Source organism: Sprattus sprattus (assembly GCF_963457725.1).
Source record: "Sprattus sprattus genome assembly, chromosome: 3".
Taxonomy (NCBI): domain Eukaryota; kingdom Metazoa; phylum Chordata; class Actinopteri; order Clupeiformes; family Clupeidae; genus Sprattus; species Sprattus sprattus.
In genome coordinates, this window is record NC_137922.1 from 52,646,378 (window position 1) to 52,664,432 (window position 18,055).

The following is an 18,055-nucleotide window of genomic DNA, read 5'->3' on the forward strand; positions in this document are numbered from 1 at the left end:
ATTCATAAGGCCTACGCAGGTGACAGAACCAACAGAAGGATCAAAAACAGCAAAGGAGTTTGGACTTCTATCCCTGTTCCAATTCCTGCTGCGATCAAAGACTACAACCAGCACATGGGAGGAGTACACCTTTCTGAAGTCCTCCACAGGACAAGAAAATGGTACAAGACCTTTTTTTATCACTTTATCGACATTGCCATCAACAACAGCTTTATTCTGCACAAAGAGATGGTCCAGCCTCACCGAAAAGACCACTTTACACAGAAAACATTTAGGGAAATGCTGCAGCTTCAACTGGCAGACATTTCAAAGATGCCCTACCAAGAGGAACTAGTGACAGTAGCACCGTCAGTAGCACCGCCGGCACAGTGCATGGTTGCATTCTACTCAACGGATGCGTCTAGCAGTAGAAGGGCATGTATACTGTGCAAACAGTCAGGCAAGAGAGTAAAAACTCCTGCCTACTGCACAAAGTGCAATGTCGCATTGTGCTTACTGCCAGCTCGAAACTGTTTCAAGGACTGGCACGATAGTGGAAACCACAAAAATGTTTGAAGGTTGCTCTGTGTCTGTGAGATTGCCTGAGTATGTTACCGTGAACAAAAATGTAAATATTTGTGGTTAATAATGGTTCTTGTTATAATAATAATAATTGTTTTCCTATTATTAAGACCAAGGTTTCTAGATAAAACTTGCCTCTTACTTACTCATTACTAGTGTATGCTAAAGTAATGGAATAAAATGTGTTGATCCATATTGTTTTCTTATGACGAGGTCAAATGGATAGGTACTGAAGCACTGAACGCATTACTCAAGTGTGAGCTGTGTGTGTGTGTGTGTGTGTGTGTGTGTGTGTGTGTGTGTGTGTGTGTGTGTGTGTGTGTGTGTGTGTGTGTGTGTGTTCGCACAGATTTGGTGTGTGTGTTACCGCATGTGTGGAGTGTGGCTAGCGGTCAGCAGGTCCAGTGTGACCAGCGGCAGTAGAATAGGTCTGAGGCCAGCAGCCAGAGCCTGGGTCAACAGGGGGGAGTGGCCACGCCTCCTGCCATTCGTCTAAACACTCCGCCCACTTTGGCAGAGAGTCTATTAGCAGTCACAAGGAGTGAGCTTATTCTCACATGCCAAACTCTTACCGTCATTGACATTCATTCTGACTGAATCAATGGATGTGGTCAAATTCCGCTAGTGTTAGATCGCTAGGTAGATACTTTGGTGAAAAGATGTACAACTTTCTGGGTACATAGACATATTCTTTTAGCTATGAGTGTCCAGGCACCTCCATCCCTGGTAAGAGGCAGTGGAAACCAAAGTTAAAAAGCATCACACGTCGAGGTAAAGGTCTAACACACTGTTTTGTGTAAAGTCTGGATAGGCATATCCTCACAGATCTTAAGCTGTGGGGAGAGTTGAAATGTAAAATGAGCAGACTTTATGGGACTTATTATGAAGTTCAACCTACAGCTAAACCTCTCATATTATTTAACCATCTCTGATAGTGGAAGATACATTCATACTCATAGTTCTAAATAAACTGCATAAATAAACAGTGTTGTGGGGAGTCTAGTCTCTGTGTTTGGTCCACCTATCAAATCCTGCTTTATACACAGTGTTATTTTGACTCTGAATTATCTAAAAAAATATTCTAATAACAAGGTCAAAGAGCAGAACTTGGCTGATGATTGCAGGGAGATCCATGTTTGCCTACAGACAATTGAAAAACGATGTGAACCTTTTTTCCACTCTGACCTACCGGTGCTCAGAGGGACTAGCTGATGGGGGTGTCTCCAGGATGGGCCTCCAGTGTCGGGTAGAGTTTTCTCAATGTTGGCCTCCCTGTCCCCCCTCACCAGCTCTCCCACTAACACACTGGCCAGCAGGCCGCAGCAATCATGTTTTTCAGACATCTCATTGGCTCCCTCTCCTGGGGTGAGGCGCTAGACAGGATACTCTGAAGTGTAGCCCTGCCCTTGTGATCTTCCTTCATCCTCATCTTCAGAGGGGCACTCCTGGAAGGAGTAGTCCCTGAAGTAGAAGAGGCAATGGGTGTACGGGATCTGATGTGCCTGGGTGATCTCAAGCTCAGTCAGGCTGCTGGTGGCGTGTCTCTTTCAGCACCCATGGGTGCTTGCTTACCTCTCTGCCCTTTCATGTTGAGTTTTTTCTCCAACTGTGAGATTAGATTCAACTTGATTTTCATTGTGCGGAGAACAGGTAGTACAGCTTGCATACTTGCTTGTATGACAAGGAGTGCAAGAAGAAGCATTATTTACAGATAACAGATATAGGGGGCAGGTTCGTGCTTTGCGTTTAGCCACTGCACACTCACAGGGATGTAGCGTGTACCGTGCCTGGCACAGATGGTCCAGGTAGGGAACACCTGGTTTCTCAGCTAGGCTCACTTTAGAAAGTAAGGCTGCAAGGGGGCTGCTCTCGGGAGGATGCAAAGAGGTTCTGCTTCATACTTCCTCTCCTGTCCCCGAAGGCTGTCGCCACGGCAACCTGATCAGGCTCCCCCAGATCTGTAATGCACAGATATATTGTGTGTGTACGTTTTTTGTGTGTGCGAGAGATAGTGCGTGTTAAAGAGAGAGAGAGAGTGTGTGTGTGTGTGTGTGTGTGCTATGTTATATGATGAACACATAGGCTGCAGGCTAACGAGAATATTTTGACTAAAAAACGTAAGAAAATCTATGGGACTTTGTCAGAACCACTTTAAAATACCGGTTTCAATCATGCTCTTTACTTTACAGCATTCATGCTCTTTACAGCATTTTGAACTCTGTCAAAGTATAAAACATGCTCCGTTTTTTTCTTAAACTTTGTCTTTAAGCATATATCGTGTACTTGTTTAAATTTCCAGGAAAAAAAAACACGCTCCATTTTCAAATCCAAAGCAAACAATACACATTTCATTGCTTCAAAATATCTACATTTTATTTTACCATCTCCAAGATGCACCTCGGTTTTTAATGTGAAATGAGCAAGAAAAGCATCATCTTAGCAACAGTAGGCAGAGCGGTAGCCAAGGTAAACGTCTTGAGTGCCCCGGATGCATGACCGGCCTGTCAGAAAAACGTTTACACTCGACATCCTCTTCGCCCAATGAAAACTAGCCACGATTTTCGGGTGTTAAATCGGACATGTAAAGCTGTGATTGGAAGACGTATACCGGTGATCGTTCGGCTATTGGTTCTGTGTTGTGCGTGGGGTCCAGCCATTGGTCGGCAGAGGCAGTCAGCCTCCATCAAACCAGTCCTTTCATAAAGTCGACTTCAGATCGACAGTACACGCATTTCTCAAGGCGTTTGCCGGAGTGTTGCATTTGTAGGACTGTAATTAAAAGGCAGTCTTAAGTAAAATATTTTCTTAATCGAAATGAAGCGGTTATGGATCATAGGTCTTCTATGTACTCTTCTTGCCTTCAGTAAGTACCTAACATTTGCATTTGTTGTAAGCTAACGTATCGTTTTATCTGCACACCCTCACTAACGTTACTTCTACCGGGTTTCATCTCTGCGTTTTGAACTTGAACGATGGCTAGCAAGATAACTATAATGACTTATTGTCTTTGTTTTCAGATTGACAGCTAATATGCAGATTTTTGCTGAAAAACTGTGCGTTCAAATTCATTTGACTGAATGACTAATAACTGTGACCACGTATAGTAAAACTACCGTTGTAGGGTTAGCTGAGGATATGAGGGGTTGAAGGCAAGACTTAATTGTGCTTCTAGACGTTTCTTCTTAAATTACCTCAGATATTATTGGAAGCTGGATAACGTTAGCCCTCACAGCCAATTGATAAATCTCCACGTGTAATCTTAGTGCAGTTTATAACATCCTTGGCGTGTTTTAGCTTCCTGTATAGCCTTATGATAACGCAGGATTTTATGTTGGGAGCAGAGGTTTTCCGGGAACTTGGCTATCCAGCTAGCATTTGAGCTGCAGAATATCATTAATGTTAACTAGCTTGCTTGCTAGGTTGCCTGATGACGGATCTAGGTGTACAGCCAGGAAACCACTCACCAGTTTATGGGTAGAATACACCCCGCAAATGTGCGTAACAGTAACGAAGTTCTAGCTGCTTCACTTCATAGCGCGAGCTCAATATCTCTCTATCTCTCCATGTTATATTTAATTGAAAAACCCACCCGACAGATGGCAAACGTCAGCTTTATTCATGAAGGTATCGAGCTAGGAATAGGATGGTGTAGTTTCCTTAGATGTCATTTCCATCAACGGTCAAGGTGAACTGGCCGTGAACAAATATTTTTTTTATTTTATCAAATATTATCTCGGGCAAACAGTAGGAACCTACGGTGGCCACGTGACTAGACCAAGGAGTGCATTTCCAAACTAGATAACTAATTTCATCAACCCCAAAAGCCGAAATAAGCGCGTCTACTTTAATGACCCTGGCAGGTCCATCACACGGGTTTGGTTAAAGAGATGGTGCGTTTTATTAGATTGTTTAGTGACTCAGTAACAATAGCCCAGAGCTTGCCTTTATTGGTAGGTGCAGCAACACTGCAGTTCCCAGCACTGTTCCTCTACTCACTCACTGCATGGCTATTTATGATTGACTTAAAACTGCACAATTTATTTTTTGTATTACAAAATAATCTGTGTGTTTTTGCAGCATCTGTACGGGCAGAAGATGATGATCTTGACATTGATGGAACCGTGGAGGATGATCTGGGCAAAAGCAGAGATGGCTCCAAGACAGACGACGAAGTAGTTCAGAGGTGTGTTCCGCTCAGTGTGTGTGTGTGTGTGTGTGTGTGTGTGTCTGTGTGTGTTTAGCTCAGTGTGTGTGTTCAGTTGCTGAGCTGAAACATCCATATAAGACCCCCGTTGCTCTCCATTGCTTTTTCCAAAACACCAAGCATCTAATTTTAGGCTCTCTTCCTTGTGGTTTTAGGCCAAAAAGATATGATGCAGCAGATGTTCCTTGCACCACTTATGACTTAAGAGAGTTTTGTTCATCTCATGAGATTGGGCTTTAATATTCCCAGTGGTGTGTATGTGTTTGTTTTCTGAAGAGGGGGGTGGCATCTTGACTTGCATCAGGCCTCGTGGGGATGGGTTGTTGGTGGTTGGGATAATATCACATCAGTCTATTGGGACTCAATAACATCTGTGTCTTCACTCCAACCCTCCTTTATGTTTCTCAGAGAGGAAGAGGCTATCCAGCTGGATGGATTAAATGCGGCACAGATCAAGGAAATCCGGGATAAGTCGGAAAAGCACGTCTTCCAGGCGGAAGTCAACCGCATGATGAAGCTCATCATCAACTCCCTGTACAAGAACAAGGAGGTGAGGGTTGCACCTGGTGAGGTGCTGCACCTGTTAGTTTACAGGAAGATAGACATGTTCGTTGAATCAACTGCAAACTCACTGTGACTTTAAAATGGCCCATGGCTCCACCTTGAACTACTATATTCTGCAGTGTAGAAAAGACTGCAGTATAAGACTTGAGTTTTCCAAGATATCTTTGGCGGTTATCTAGCATATCAAAGCTTTTGTTCTCAGTGCTGGTGGTATTGTTCTGAGAGAGTAACAGCTGGCTATCTTGTATGCGGGCTGTAACCACACTCTCACATGACTGGGCAATGACATTGTGTAATCATTCTCCCTCTCCTGTCTTGCGGATTCTCAGATCTTCTTGAGGGAGCTCATCTCCAACGCTTCTGATGCCCTGGACAAGATCCGCTTGCTCTCACTCACCAACGAAGACGCGCTGGCCGGCAATGAAGAACTGACTGTGAAGATTAAGGTGTGCCTGGTTTTCCTACTTTCACCTTCCGTGCATCCTGTCTCTCTTTCTGGGCACCAAGCCGGCTTTGTAGAACTGCAATCGGCCTCTTGACTTCATATTTGCTTTGCAAAAGACTGGTTTCTTTTAGCCAAAACCCCTGTCTAAGCTGCTATCTGCGAGCAGACCACAGTCGACGCTTTTATTATGGTGGATGGGCCTTGAGTCAAAACATCATGACATGCTGTCAGTATCATGGAGACATTTGCATGGCAAATGCCTCTTCTGGAGTCTAGAAGAGGCTAGATAATTGTCCAGCTTTTATGACGGTCACAGATTTATGTCATGAAGGTAAATATGTAACTCATTGAATGCTATTGCGATAAGATCATAAGTCATCATACTGTGACGAGATACATGAGGTGTTATTCAAACTCAAAACATGAGAGAACAGTCCATGGCATGCCAATGTAGAATGTTTGTTGAGAAACTCAAAGGCTGTTAATCACGTCAGGTAAAACACCCAAGATGACCCTGTAAAGTCCTACGAAGACCGCAGTTGAAAGGGACATGAATATGTAAATTAAATATGCAAATAAAAACGAGAAGTTTGCGAGAGGCTGGAGTGGGGAGACACACCTGTCCTGACCATCCTGGGAGCCCTTATTAGCATTTGAAAAGGGGGGAAATGTATGTAATGTATGTAACATGAAGATGCAAATGACAACATAAAGAAGTCTGAGGTGGGGGGTGGGACTGAGGGTGGCATTGCATGACCATACTGGCAGCCATTCTTAGCCTGAGCTTCATCTGTGTTCTCACCAGGCCGACAAGGAGAAGAACATGCTCCATATCACCGACACGGGTGTCGGCATGACCAAGGAGGAACTGATCAAGAACCTGGGTACCATCGCCAAATCTGGCACCAGTGAGTTCCTCAACAAGATGTCTGACATGCAGACAGAGGGGCAGTCCACCTCTGAGCTGATTGGCCAGTTCGGCGTGGGCTTCTACTCCGCCTTCCTGGTGGCCGACAAAGTCATCGTCACAACCAAGCACAACAACGGCACACAGCACATCTGGGAGTCGGACTCCAACGAGTTCTCAGTCATCGAGGACCCGCGCGGAGACACCCTGGGCCGTGGAAGTACCGTCACGTAAGTACCTTAGGAAGTAGGACTTTGCCAGAAGGTCTTGATTCAGTGCCCTAAGGAACCATGAAGACATTAGTTAAGGTTTTTTTTTTGTTGTGGTTTCTATAAATGGCAGTCACATTAGTGCCTATGAAGGAGAACTCGTGAGTGAAATGTCAAGTATCTTTAGAGAATGCCTTGACTAATGTGATTTTAAAAAGAACATGGAGGTTGGCACTTTATCAGGATATTTTTTTCTTTCAACTGGACTTTGTTACTTTACTTTACTGACTTGGAAATTGTTAACATTATGGGTAGGGGTGTGATTTCAAGGACATTTGTATACATTTTCATAACTTTAAGTTTTGAATACAAAAACAAGGTGCTTTAAGTAAATATCATCTTCCTTTGCCACAGTCTCGTGATGAAGGAGGAGGCCTCTGACTTCCTGGAGCTGGAGACCATCAAGAACCTCGTCAGGAAGTACTCCCAGTTCATCAACTTCCCTATCTACGTCTGGAGCAGCAAGGTTCGTTCAACGTACACGGACATATAGACTGTTTCTCAGAAGGAAATGAACACTGATTGCAAGATGTTGTCAGTGGTAAAAAAAAAAAAAAATGCAATTTTTGCATTTGTTTTTTGTAATGGTGAAATTCGTGGTTTATCAGATCTTGAGATGTTACTTATCTGCTGTGCTCTTTGTCATTCCCTCTTTCTCCCAGACGGAAACTACGGAGGAGCCCATCGATGAGGATGAGGAGGCAACTGAGGTCAAAGACGAGGACGCCACTGAGGACGAGGCTGAGGTGGAGGAGGAAGAGGAGAAAGAGGACAAGGACAAGCCCAAGACCAAGAAGGTAAAGCCAGGGCAGAGACCACTCCTCAGACACACAGGAGACTCTTTAGAGGACACAGTCAGGCAAATGGAGAATACCTTTAGACCTGTTTTGTCAGACAGCAGGTGTGGTCATTGAAAGAGACTCATACTGCTGTACGCTTCCTCAGGTGGAGAAGACCGTGTGGGACTGGGAGCTGATGAATGACATTAAGCCCATCTGGACGCGGCCAGCCAAGGAGGTGGAGGAGGAGGAGTATAAGGCCTTCTACAAGACCTTCTCCAAGGTGAGCCAAGCACCTTTGGACCCTGAGTATTCTGGCTGGGATAAACATCATGATGCATATGCCGTGATGCCTCAGGATACATCAAGGTTGACATAGATTTTTGTTGTATTCTATACACACTCTTGTGTTGTCAGTCTAATCGAGTGTGTGTGTTTTTCTTGTTTGAAGGACTCTGACGAGCCCCTCGGTCACATCCATTTCACAGCTGAGGGAGAGGTCACCTTCAAATCCATCCTGTTCGTGCCAGCTTCTGCTCCACGTGGCCTGTTTGACGAGTACGGCTCCAAGAAGAACGACTTCATCAAGGTATTGCAACGCGCACACGCATACACACGCACACACACACACACACACACACACACACACACAGCTGTTTGTTTGGTAATTGTAACACTCTTCCAATATCTCTCCACAGCTGTTTGTGCGCAGGGTGTTCATCACTGATGACTTCCACGACATGATGCCCAAATACCTCAACTTTGTCAGGGGTGTGGTAAGTACAGTTGTGTGCTCCTTTAGATACAGTTGTCAGAGATTGGTTGTTAATTGAATGGGTGCAAATGTTACCAGTGGTGGACACTACATGCTGAGGATGCTGACTAAAATGATATTTTGTGTTCAAGAATGCCATAGTTACAGTTGTCATAGCAGCAAGCTGGATGGATGTTTTTAAAGTCTTTCTCCTCTCATCTCCTCCCCCTCCTCCTCCCAGGTGGACTCTGATGACCTGCCCCTCAACGTCTCCCGAGAGGCCCTGCAGCAGCACAAACTGCTGAAGGTGAGGTTTGCTCAGAGACATCTGGAGGGGTTTTCAATTAAAGGCATTGTCCAAAACTCTGGTGAAGGATTGTTGATGTTTGAGCACGACAGCAAATTAAATCACACCTCTTTTCCGTGCTCCTGCATCGACAAGTCAGTACGCTGGAATTGTGTGCTGCTCGGTCCAAACCACTTTGTTTCCCATCAACAGAACCACAACTGTGTACAAACGCCAGTTATTTTTAAAGAGCACACACAGAACTAAAAGCTAGAGGACTGTGAGGAGCAATTTGCTCAATTTGACAAATTACATTCAATTACATTTGTATTGGATTACATGTGGGGATGACACCTTTTAACCATAACAAACACCATTGTGTCTGAGCTTGGGATTTGCGGTAAGAGCCTGTGGCAGTCTAACCAACCCTCCACACACATCTGCAGGTCATCCGCAAGAAGCTGGTGCGCAAGACCCTGGACATGATCAAGAAGATCGCAGAGGAGGTGTACAACGACAAGTTCTGGAAGGAGTTTGGCACCAACATCAAACTGGGCGTGATCGAGGACCACTCCAACCGCACACGGCTGGCCAAGCTGCTCCGCTTCCAGACCTCCAACAGCGAGAAGGAGCTGGCCAGCCTGGAGCAGTACATGGAGAGGATGAAGGACAAGCAGGACAAGATCTACTTCATGTCCGCCACCAGCAGGAAGGAGGTACGCCGTGCTTTTTTGATGTGTATATTTCGATTGTGTGAAATTGGTGAGGAAAGCTGTGTTGAGTGTTGGGTACATTCTTCGATAATGTCAAGTATTTGGCACTTAACTAATAGGGGTGGAGGTAGATGCCTGTGTAGTCAAGGAAACAATCTGTGTGGTGTGTGTGTGTGTGTGTGTGTGTGTGTGGTAATTCTAAGGTTTCTCCTTCATTTTGTCTCTTTCAGGCTGAGTCCTCTCCCTTCGTGGAGAAGCTTCTGAAGAAGGGCTTGGAGGTGATCTACCTGACTGAGCCCGTGGACGAGTACTGCATACAGGCCCTGCCCGAGTTTGACGGCAAGCGCTTCCAGAACGTGGCCAAGGAGGGCGTCAACTTTAACGAGAGCGAAAAGGCCAAGGAGAAGAGGGAGGCCCTGGAGAAGGAGTTTGAGCCCCTGACCAACTGGATGAAGGACACGCCCCTCAAGGACAAGGTTACTGCTACGCCACTACATACACAAACTACCTACTCATAATTGATGCAAAAGTCACGAGAAGCAGTCGCTTAAGTACAGATAAAAATTCAGGCTTGTATATGGCTACATGCCAATTTGCTAACTAACCTGTTTTTAGACATAGTAACAGTCCAAGTCATTTGTATGAGCTGTCTGTGCAATCTTCCATTAAACTGGGGACTTCATGTAGAGAAATAAGTTAGCCTGTGACTAGGTGTGGCAGGACTTTTTTTTTATTTAAATTTTTAATCTGAATCAGAATATTAATGCAAGAGTTGAGACTTCTTACTCTGTCTGTAATCAAAGCTGTTGTGGCGTCCGAGGGGTGATGCGTTTGAGGTGCTACCTTAGATCACGTGAGACTGAGCACCCGCTCCTCCTGTGTCTGTTGCAGATTGAGAAGGCTGTGCTGTCCCAGAGGCTGACCAACTCCCCCTGCGCTCTGGTGGCCAGTCAGTACGGCTGGTCTGGAAACATGGAGCGCATCATGAAGGCCCAGGCCTACCAGACTGGCAAAGACATCTCCACAAAGTATGCCCCCTAAAGGAAAATCATAGAATTACAGCTTTGTCGCTTAACCGTATTTTTTATTTAAACATTTACCATTTACTTGTTTTAGAAATCGTATGGCTTTTGCGTTAGCTCCACAAAGGTTAATATGAACATATTAAGTTAATGGTTGCACCATGATCGAGACTATTACGGTGCATTACAAGAGCAATGAACAGCTCTGTTAGTACAGTAGTCAATGCTGAATACTGTTTTTGTTTCACTCTGTTTCTTTAGCTGGGGTGTGTGTATAGCATTCTGTGTGTTGTTTTGTTCTTTAGCTGGGGTGTGTGTATAGCATTCTGTGTGTTGATTGGTGCTTTCTTCTGCAGTACAGAAAACTGATTGTCTGTTATCTCTTTCTCCTCCAGCTATTATGCAAGCCAGAAGAAAACCTTAGAAATTAACCCCAAACACCCCCTGATTAAAGAGATGCTGAAAAGAGTAAATGTAAGTAACCTCATCTTAAAATGGCCGCCATGTGAATGCTGTTGTTCTTAACCGAGTAGGGTTTTAAACAGTTGGGATGTTTTTACTCATCAATCTTTTTTTCTCCCTCTCCTCTTCTATGCTTCTCTCTCAGACTGATGCTGAGGACCAGACGGCGTCGGATCTGGCGGTGGTTCTGTTTGAGACGGCGACGCTGCGCTCCGGCTACCAGCTAGCCGACACCAAAGCCTACGGAGAACGCATCGAGAGGATGCTCAGGCTCAGCATGAACGTCGACCTCGCCGAACAGGTAAAACCCACCACACACACCCACACACCACACACACACACACACACACACATGCTTTTATGTCGGCAAATATTATTTGAGCTATCATGCAAGAACTCAGTAGGATGAACTTTATTGGTTAAGGTACTGATATGTTAATGCTGCTGATAAAGAGCAGTATTTAGCACACACAGACGTGCGTGAACACAGTGACTGTTGTTAAGATAGAGATATAGTATAGTGGAGCTTGCAATAGTGATGAGGATACTATGGAAACTATTTTTTAAATGTGACTTACCTGTGACCAGGTGGAGGAAGAGCCTGAGGAGGAGCCAGAAGAGGCAGCTGAGGATGAGGGTGATGATGCTGATGCTGATGAAGAGATTGATGCTGAAGATGACTACACAGAAGAGGGCCCGGTGAGTCTCACACACACACACACACAGTGTTTCACGGTACAACTCTTTAGTACTTCCTCAATGGCGTTTTTCCCTGCTTGGACAGGAGGGGTTATTGACTCAATGTATGGCTGACTTGAGTCCCACTTGGCCTTCAAATGAATTGCAATGGCAGGGCACCCATGCCCACTAGTGTTGGAAGTTCACCCATGCCCGCTAGTGTTGGGGAAGTGTAACCATGCCCCATGGTTACAGCTGGTTGGGGACGGCTTCCAACACTACTTTGGTACCAGTCGGTTTAGTCAAGGGGCATCAGATCCTTTATTCAGTTTAAGGGGGGTGTCTGTTTATGTTAAATGTGTGTGTGACCGACCTATGACCCTCGTGCGTTTTGTGTCTTTATTCCCAGGCCTCCACACAGAAGATCGAGCTCTGAGAAATTGTGAAAAACTGACGACTGGGGCGGGGTTTGGACTGGGTGGGGGCAGGACTTCGGGTGTCACCATAATGACCGATCTTCTCTGCCGGTGGGGGGGGTGCGCGCTGGAATTATGAGGGGGTGGGGCAGGGGTGTGTGAAAGGGGAGGGGTTTTATAGGCACTGCTTGTGTTTGAAATTGTTTTGTTCTGTTTTCTTTTTTTTTTACATTCCTCATGACTGTAAATTTGTTAATATTTAACGGAGCTGGTTATGGAGTTCTGAATTCCTGTCACGTGAACCATTAAATGTTTGCGAAAAGGGACCCTGCTGGTGTAGTTTGGTCATTCGTCAGTTTTTCTCCTTGGCTTCTTGCTGAACATCAGCCAAAACTGTTGTTAGTTATTAGATATGTTTAGTCAATGAAGATTGATATAGCCTGAACAAGTATGAAAGCCATCATATGAACACAGTGGGTGGGTGGGTGGGTGGGTGTGTGTGTGTGTGTGTGTCGGTCACTTCGCTCTCTTCCTGTTTGGCCATCAGTCTACAGGTATTAAACGAGGGTTTCATTTTAACTGGGATAGGTCTCAATCCCCTGTAGACAATGTAGATCCACTACAAAAGGTCCGTCTTCAAGTCCACATAGTCCCACAACGGCTTTGTATTCAAAATCATATATACATTTTCCACAGTTGGAGGTGAGACAAATTAACATTAAGGCCCACTCTTATCTAGTCTCCAAGGTGGGATTTTGCCACAAACATTATGCAATACTAGTTATGTGTGAAAGCACTGCCATTAATACCTATACTATAAGCAACACATTGTTCGGACAGAAACTGATGTTTAAGAACTGTCGTGAGACTTTTTATTGTAAATTGCAAAATGGTTGATTTATTTGTTGAAAGAGTTTAGTTGTGTTGACAAGTAAAGCTGACATTAAACACATGCAGTTGAACACATAACAAACAAATGGGTTTAAAAGTTTGAAACAATATTGGTAACAACTTGAGTCGCAGGCTAAATCTTCCCAGAGTACATATTGGCCACGAGTGATTCTCTCTCGGCCGAGACTTTCTTGTCTCCCCTCATGACATCACGTATCCACGGCAGGTAGACGGAGATCCTCGTGTGAACCGCGTACTTTTTAAAAGCGCACACCTTATCGTAAGAAACGATCCCTGCGGCATAAACCCTCTTCGTCTTCGGGTTTTGGAACACGAGGGCGCTTCCCGCATCATTGAAGCACACGTTCAGGGAGAACTCACTGGCGCCTGTGCAGAACATATTGTCATCTACGACGGGGCTATGACCGGACTGGTACTCAGCCCGGCATACCTCTCGGGACACCACGGGCAGCTTGAGGTATTTGATAGCACCAGGCTGGTAATGGATGATCCCCCAGTCCCACGCACCAAAGATGGCCTCTTCTTCGGTACTCTCCTCCTGGTTTTCCCCTTGTTCAGGGAGAGGGATAGGCATCAAGGTCTGGTTAAAGTTCACTGGCTCTTTCAGCTTGATCAGTGCAAGGTCGTTTTCCCAGTCCGATGTGATTTGGAAGCCTGGGTGCAAGAACACCTGTTTGAAATGAGAAAAGAAAATTCTTGCAGTCTTCGTATTACAAACAATTTATTGATAACTGACCAATAGAAGCAAACTAGGTGTAAACGTCTGACCGATGCATGTGACAAATATTACATTTACTTCCTAAACATGCTTTGATATAGGCTAGAGAAACACTGTTAATACCAATGGTAGCCTACTACTGAGATCGTGAAAGCCTCTGGAAGGCATCCAGAGAGGCTTTGACCTCACCGTCTCAACAGCTGCCTCTTTGGAGCCATCGGCATCCTCAAATTTAGCAACGCCCAAGTAGACTTTCGGCACGAGTGGCTGTTGTCCCTGTGTGTCTTCACGGCTCTTGTTCAGAAAGAGGTTCCTGCCGGCTGTCAGCACCCAGCGGTCGGAGAGGAGCGCACCGCCACCGTATCCCCCGTGGAACTCCCCCTCCCTCAGGTACACCAGCACCTGCCAGGGCATGGGCCTGGACGGACCCTTTGGCTTGGGTGGCGGGGGTGGTGGGGGAGGAGGCCCTGGGTGGGCTGATCAGGAGACAGCACAGTTACAGAATAAACGCTGTGGTTCTTTCTTGTTTAAAAGTTTTGCAGTTAAAGCACTACATTCATTATGAACACCAATTCAAACACACACACACACACAAGATTATTGCTTCATGTTTCACCATCAAGCTCTAAAATCCCTTTAGTTCTGAACAATGGCCGTTTTAAAGTTAGTAGGAGCCCTTTTAAAGTTTCTTACCACCACATTCACTCTCGACACTTATTCATTCACTCTCTCACACACACACACACACAGAGAGCGAGATAGATGGGGGAAGTGAAGTACAAACAGAAACACACATGATTTCACAGATATTTAGAATTCAGTCAGCTATTTCCTTTACCTGGCCCCTGCTCATTGACTGCTACTGCTGCGCTCTCATACGGTAGACAGGCCACTAAGGCTAGAACAGCGGCCAGGGGGAGCCTATGGAGGGAGAAGGATCACATGACCAAACAGTAACATGAATACAGAAGAATCTAATTGAAGAGACAAGTGTACATCTCTGTACAATTAATCTGCAAAAGTCATGTTGATTGGAATAATTCATTTACACATGTTCTGGCTGTAGAAGACCTGTTTACTGGTGCCATATTTCTGCGTGTCTCAGTTATATGTTTTGAAGATAAAGAGCAAAGTTATTGGAGTAATTTGTACAAGTGCAAAAAAAGACCATACCACATTGTCATGACGGTCTTGCAGAGGTCCACGTTTCTTCAGAGCCTGGCGGTTAGCTAAACTTGTCAGTTGTTGCTGCTCACGACAGCCATTTATATCAACCAGTATTGAGCAAGTGGGCTTGCCTCATGATTAACAGTAATAGGTTAAAGAACAACCAAAACAGACACATATGGAGGAAATCCCTTTATTTTGTCATACAGGACATTGTGCAAGCTTGCTGTTAGCTTTGAGACTGCTCCAATAACTGAGCACCAGAGGGTGTGGTGTTTGGTTAGAGTGTAAGTAATGAAGGAGTTGTTTTTGAATTCACACACTGCTCAACTGTCAATAAAGGAACAGGTTTTTCATCAGTTCCCAAGGTCACCATTTGTTTGACCAAAACCTATGTTGTGATTTGATGAATGTGAATATTTACCTCCTGCTAGGCAGGAATTATTTAACATTGAATTATTTAACATTGTGGGTCAAAGGCCTGCTAACATTTGAAAAGTAATAATAAATTACACTCGTCTCTCATGTTTTTCACCCTCCTCTTTCATGATTTATGGGATGAGACATTTCTGTGGATATAGTCAAATAAACAGAAGCTACAGGACTGTCCAAGATGATGTAACAGCACATGCTGATTCAAAGGTTTGCAAATTCCTGTTGGTGATGTTCTATTTTGTTGGACTTCCCTGTGCGAGTCAGATCAGACAGAACAGCTCTGACTAAGGCACATTTGAATTGACCTGCATTTGATCAAATGCAAGCACTCTGAACTAAAAGGGGTCACTGCGTCTATTCTAATAATGTTAATGACAAAATCAGGGTTGCACAGACCTTTAAAGACATTTCAAATAGACCCATAAAAAGAGGTGAATTTGAAAGAGGAGAAACTGAAGTGTGGATTTAAAAAACTCCATATGTAATGGTTTATGGCATGGTCAGGTCAGATTATATTACAATCACATGGCATGATCCACACTCAAAGTGATTCAGAACAACATCCACGCTTGCAGTATTGCATTGAACACAAATATGGTTAACAGTAGTATGTTCAACCAGCTTAATAGGTTATGAGCAAAAAAAAAGAGGTGTAGACGGATTCCTCTTTGAGCCTGGTTGCAGTTTATGTGACTATTAGCAGGTCATAACAGAACCTACAGTCTTGGATAATTTCTTCTGTTGGCCGGTAGGTGTAGTTTGTAAACAGTGTCTGTGATGCTTGGCATTTTACATGCCTACATTCTACATGCTACATTCAATGTTATCTGTGAGTAAGAGGTGCAGTCCATGATTCTAATGAATCAATTCTTGTCAAATTCAATGAATTGCTCCTCCCAGCCCTCAAGTGTGTGCGCTCAGAAAAGCTAGTGTTTGTACACAGCCCTGGCTCTGTAAAAAAACCGAAGTGGCTTGGAGCGAGCCATAGTCAATTCCAGCCAGTCAACATGTTGCTTCAGGAGAATGGAATGAAGGGTTGCAACTTGATTGTCTGTTGAGCTCAAATATCAATAACCTTTTGCCAGAATCAGGGACAGTACCTTTAAGGTCTCTACACAAGCAGGCATCTTATAGAGCAACTGCAGATTATTCGTGCTCAGACCACTCAGCAATAATGGACTCTCACTGATCCAGATGGTTCTGTCAACCAGTGACAGCAGTGTGTGTGTGTGTGTGAGAGAGAGAGTGTGTTTACATTTGTGTGTGTGTGTGTTAATGCCCAGACAATAATAAACAATTCACAGTTATATCCAGTCCCAGTGGTCCTGAGAGTGACTTGTGTAGATTGCTGGAAGGAGCATCCCCGTGCCTGTCAGCCTCAGGGCCGTATGAGGGAGAAGCGGCCTGCTGGGTCGGGGATGAACCACTTCTCCCAGCGGTCGATGTGCACGCAGGGGAAGTCCCAGGGCTTGAAGCGGCCATTCCAGTGGAGCAGCTGCGCCTTCTGCAGGAAGGACTCGGCATAGCGGGCATCTGGGCTCCAGCCTGGGGCAGAGGGCAAACCTTAGTCAACAACAGCAAACACATACATACTGTACATACGTACATACATACATACATACATACTTACACACACACACACACACACACACACACACACACACACACACACACACACACACACACACACACACACATACAATACAAATATACATACATACATACATACATACATACATACATACGCACACGCACACGCACACACAAACACAAACACACCACGCGCACACACACACACACACACACACACACACACACACACACACACACATACAATACAAATATACATACATACATACATACATACATACATACATACATACATACATACATACATACATACATACATACGCACACGCACACGCACACACAAACACACCACGCGCACACACACACACACACACACACGCAAACACACCACATGCACACACACACACACACACACACACATATATCTGAGAAGTTATTGCAAAATACTCTTTACAGTGATACGAGGTGCCTATATGTAAACTCCATAACACAAGAGGAGGTGTCTATATGTAAACTCCACAAAACAAGAGGAGGTGCCTATATGTAAACTCCACAAAACAAGAGGAGGTGCCTATATGTAAACTCCACAAAACAAGAGGAGGTGTCTATATGTAAACTCCACAAAACAAGAGGAGGTGCCTATATGTAAACTCCATACAGCGGGAGGAGGTGCCTATATGTAAACTCCATTCAGCATAGGAGGTGCCTATATGTAAACTCCATACAGCGAGAGGAGGTGCCTACAGTATATGTAAACTCCATACAGCAAGAGGGAGGTGCCTTTATGTAAACTCACCCAGGTGTCTGACATGCCAGAGTGGGTCTATGGTCGTGTATTTGTCATGGAAGACAATCAGCATTGGGGGGGTCACCACACCCCCCGCCATTGCACTACTGTAAAGGTTATCCCTGTTGAAGGAGAGAATGAGAGAGAGGCTGTTTGTTTATGTATTTTTCACCATTTTCAGACCACAAACTGGTTTATCCACTAGCCATTTACTGCCACTAGAGTTATTACCATCCTCCTCACCTGAAGTTCTCCATCATCCACTTCTCCAGCTGTTTGGTGATCTTCTGCTGTTTCCACTCTGCAATGTCCGCCACAAACACACCTGGGTTGAAGGTGCACTTGGTGGGGTTGATGCCCAGGTCCCGTACTTCCTGCTTCCTATA

General features: G+C 44.8%; 3 protein-coding genes across 3 annotated transcripts in view; 1 reads left to right on the plus strand and 2 right to left on the minus strand.

Annotated features, from left to right (window-relative positions):
- The first annotated feature begins 3,282 nt into the window (after nucleotides 1-3,282).
- Nucleotides 3,283-12,119, plus strand: hsp90b1 (heat shock protein 90, beta (grp94), member 1). The gene is made up of 18 exons (XM_080836081.1): nucleotides 3,283-3,424; nucleotides 4,639-4,744; nucleotides 5,174-5,315; nucleotides 5,659-5,775; nucleotides 6,580-6,911; nucleotides 7,305-7,416; nucleotides 7,613-7,747; nucleotides 7,896-8,012; nucleotides 8,181-8,318; nucleotides 8,428-8,505; nucleotides 8,725-8,790; nucleotides 9,216-9,485; nucleotides 9,713-9,958; nucleotides 10,374-10,510; nucleotides 10,900-10,978; nucleotides 11,112-11,267; nucleotides 11,555-11,665; nucleotides 12,054-12,119. The coding sequence occupies exons 1-18, from the start codon at nucleotides 3,376-3,378 to the stop codon at nucleotides 12,078-12,080; spliced, it is 2,418 nt and encodes an 805-aa protein (XP_080692207.1). The 5' UTR covers nucleotides 3,283-3,375; the 3' UTR covers nucleotides 12,081-12,119.
- A 965-nt stretch (nucleotides 12,120-13,084) lies between these two features.
- Nucleotides 13,085-14,874, minus strand: LOC308362839 (haptoglobin-like; the record flags this gene model as incomplete). Its single annotated transcript, XM_080835567.1, has 4 exons — nucleotides 13,085-13,642; nucleotides 13,880-14,166; nucleotides 14,529-14,611; nucleotides 14,864-14,874. The coding sequence occupies 4 exons, from the start codon at nucleotides 14,872-14,874 to the stop codon at nucleotides 13,085-13,087; spliced, it is 939 nt and encodes a 312-aa protein (XP_080691693.1).
- Nucleotides 14,875-16,653: 1,779 nt separating this feature from the next.
- glt8d2 (glycosyltransferase 8 domain containing 2) overlaps nucleotides 16,654-18,055 on the minus strand; it is a 9,096-nt gene continuing 7,694 nt past the window's right edge. The window contains exons 8-10 of the mRNA XM_080835854.1: nucleotides 17,913-18,055; nucleotides 17,679-17,791; nucleotides 16,654-16,837 (exon numbers count right to left, since the gene is read on the minus strand). The exon at nucleotides 17,913-18,055 is cut by the window's right edge and continues 36 nt beyond it. Of these exons, the coding sequence (XP_080691980.1) occupies nucleotides 16,671-16,837; nucleotides 17,679-17,791; nucleotides 17,913-18,055 (423 nt within the window). The 3' untranslated portion in view covers nucleotides 16,654-16,670. The remainder of the gene's footprint in view (nucleotides 16,838-17,678; nucleotides 17,792-17,912) is intronic.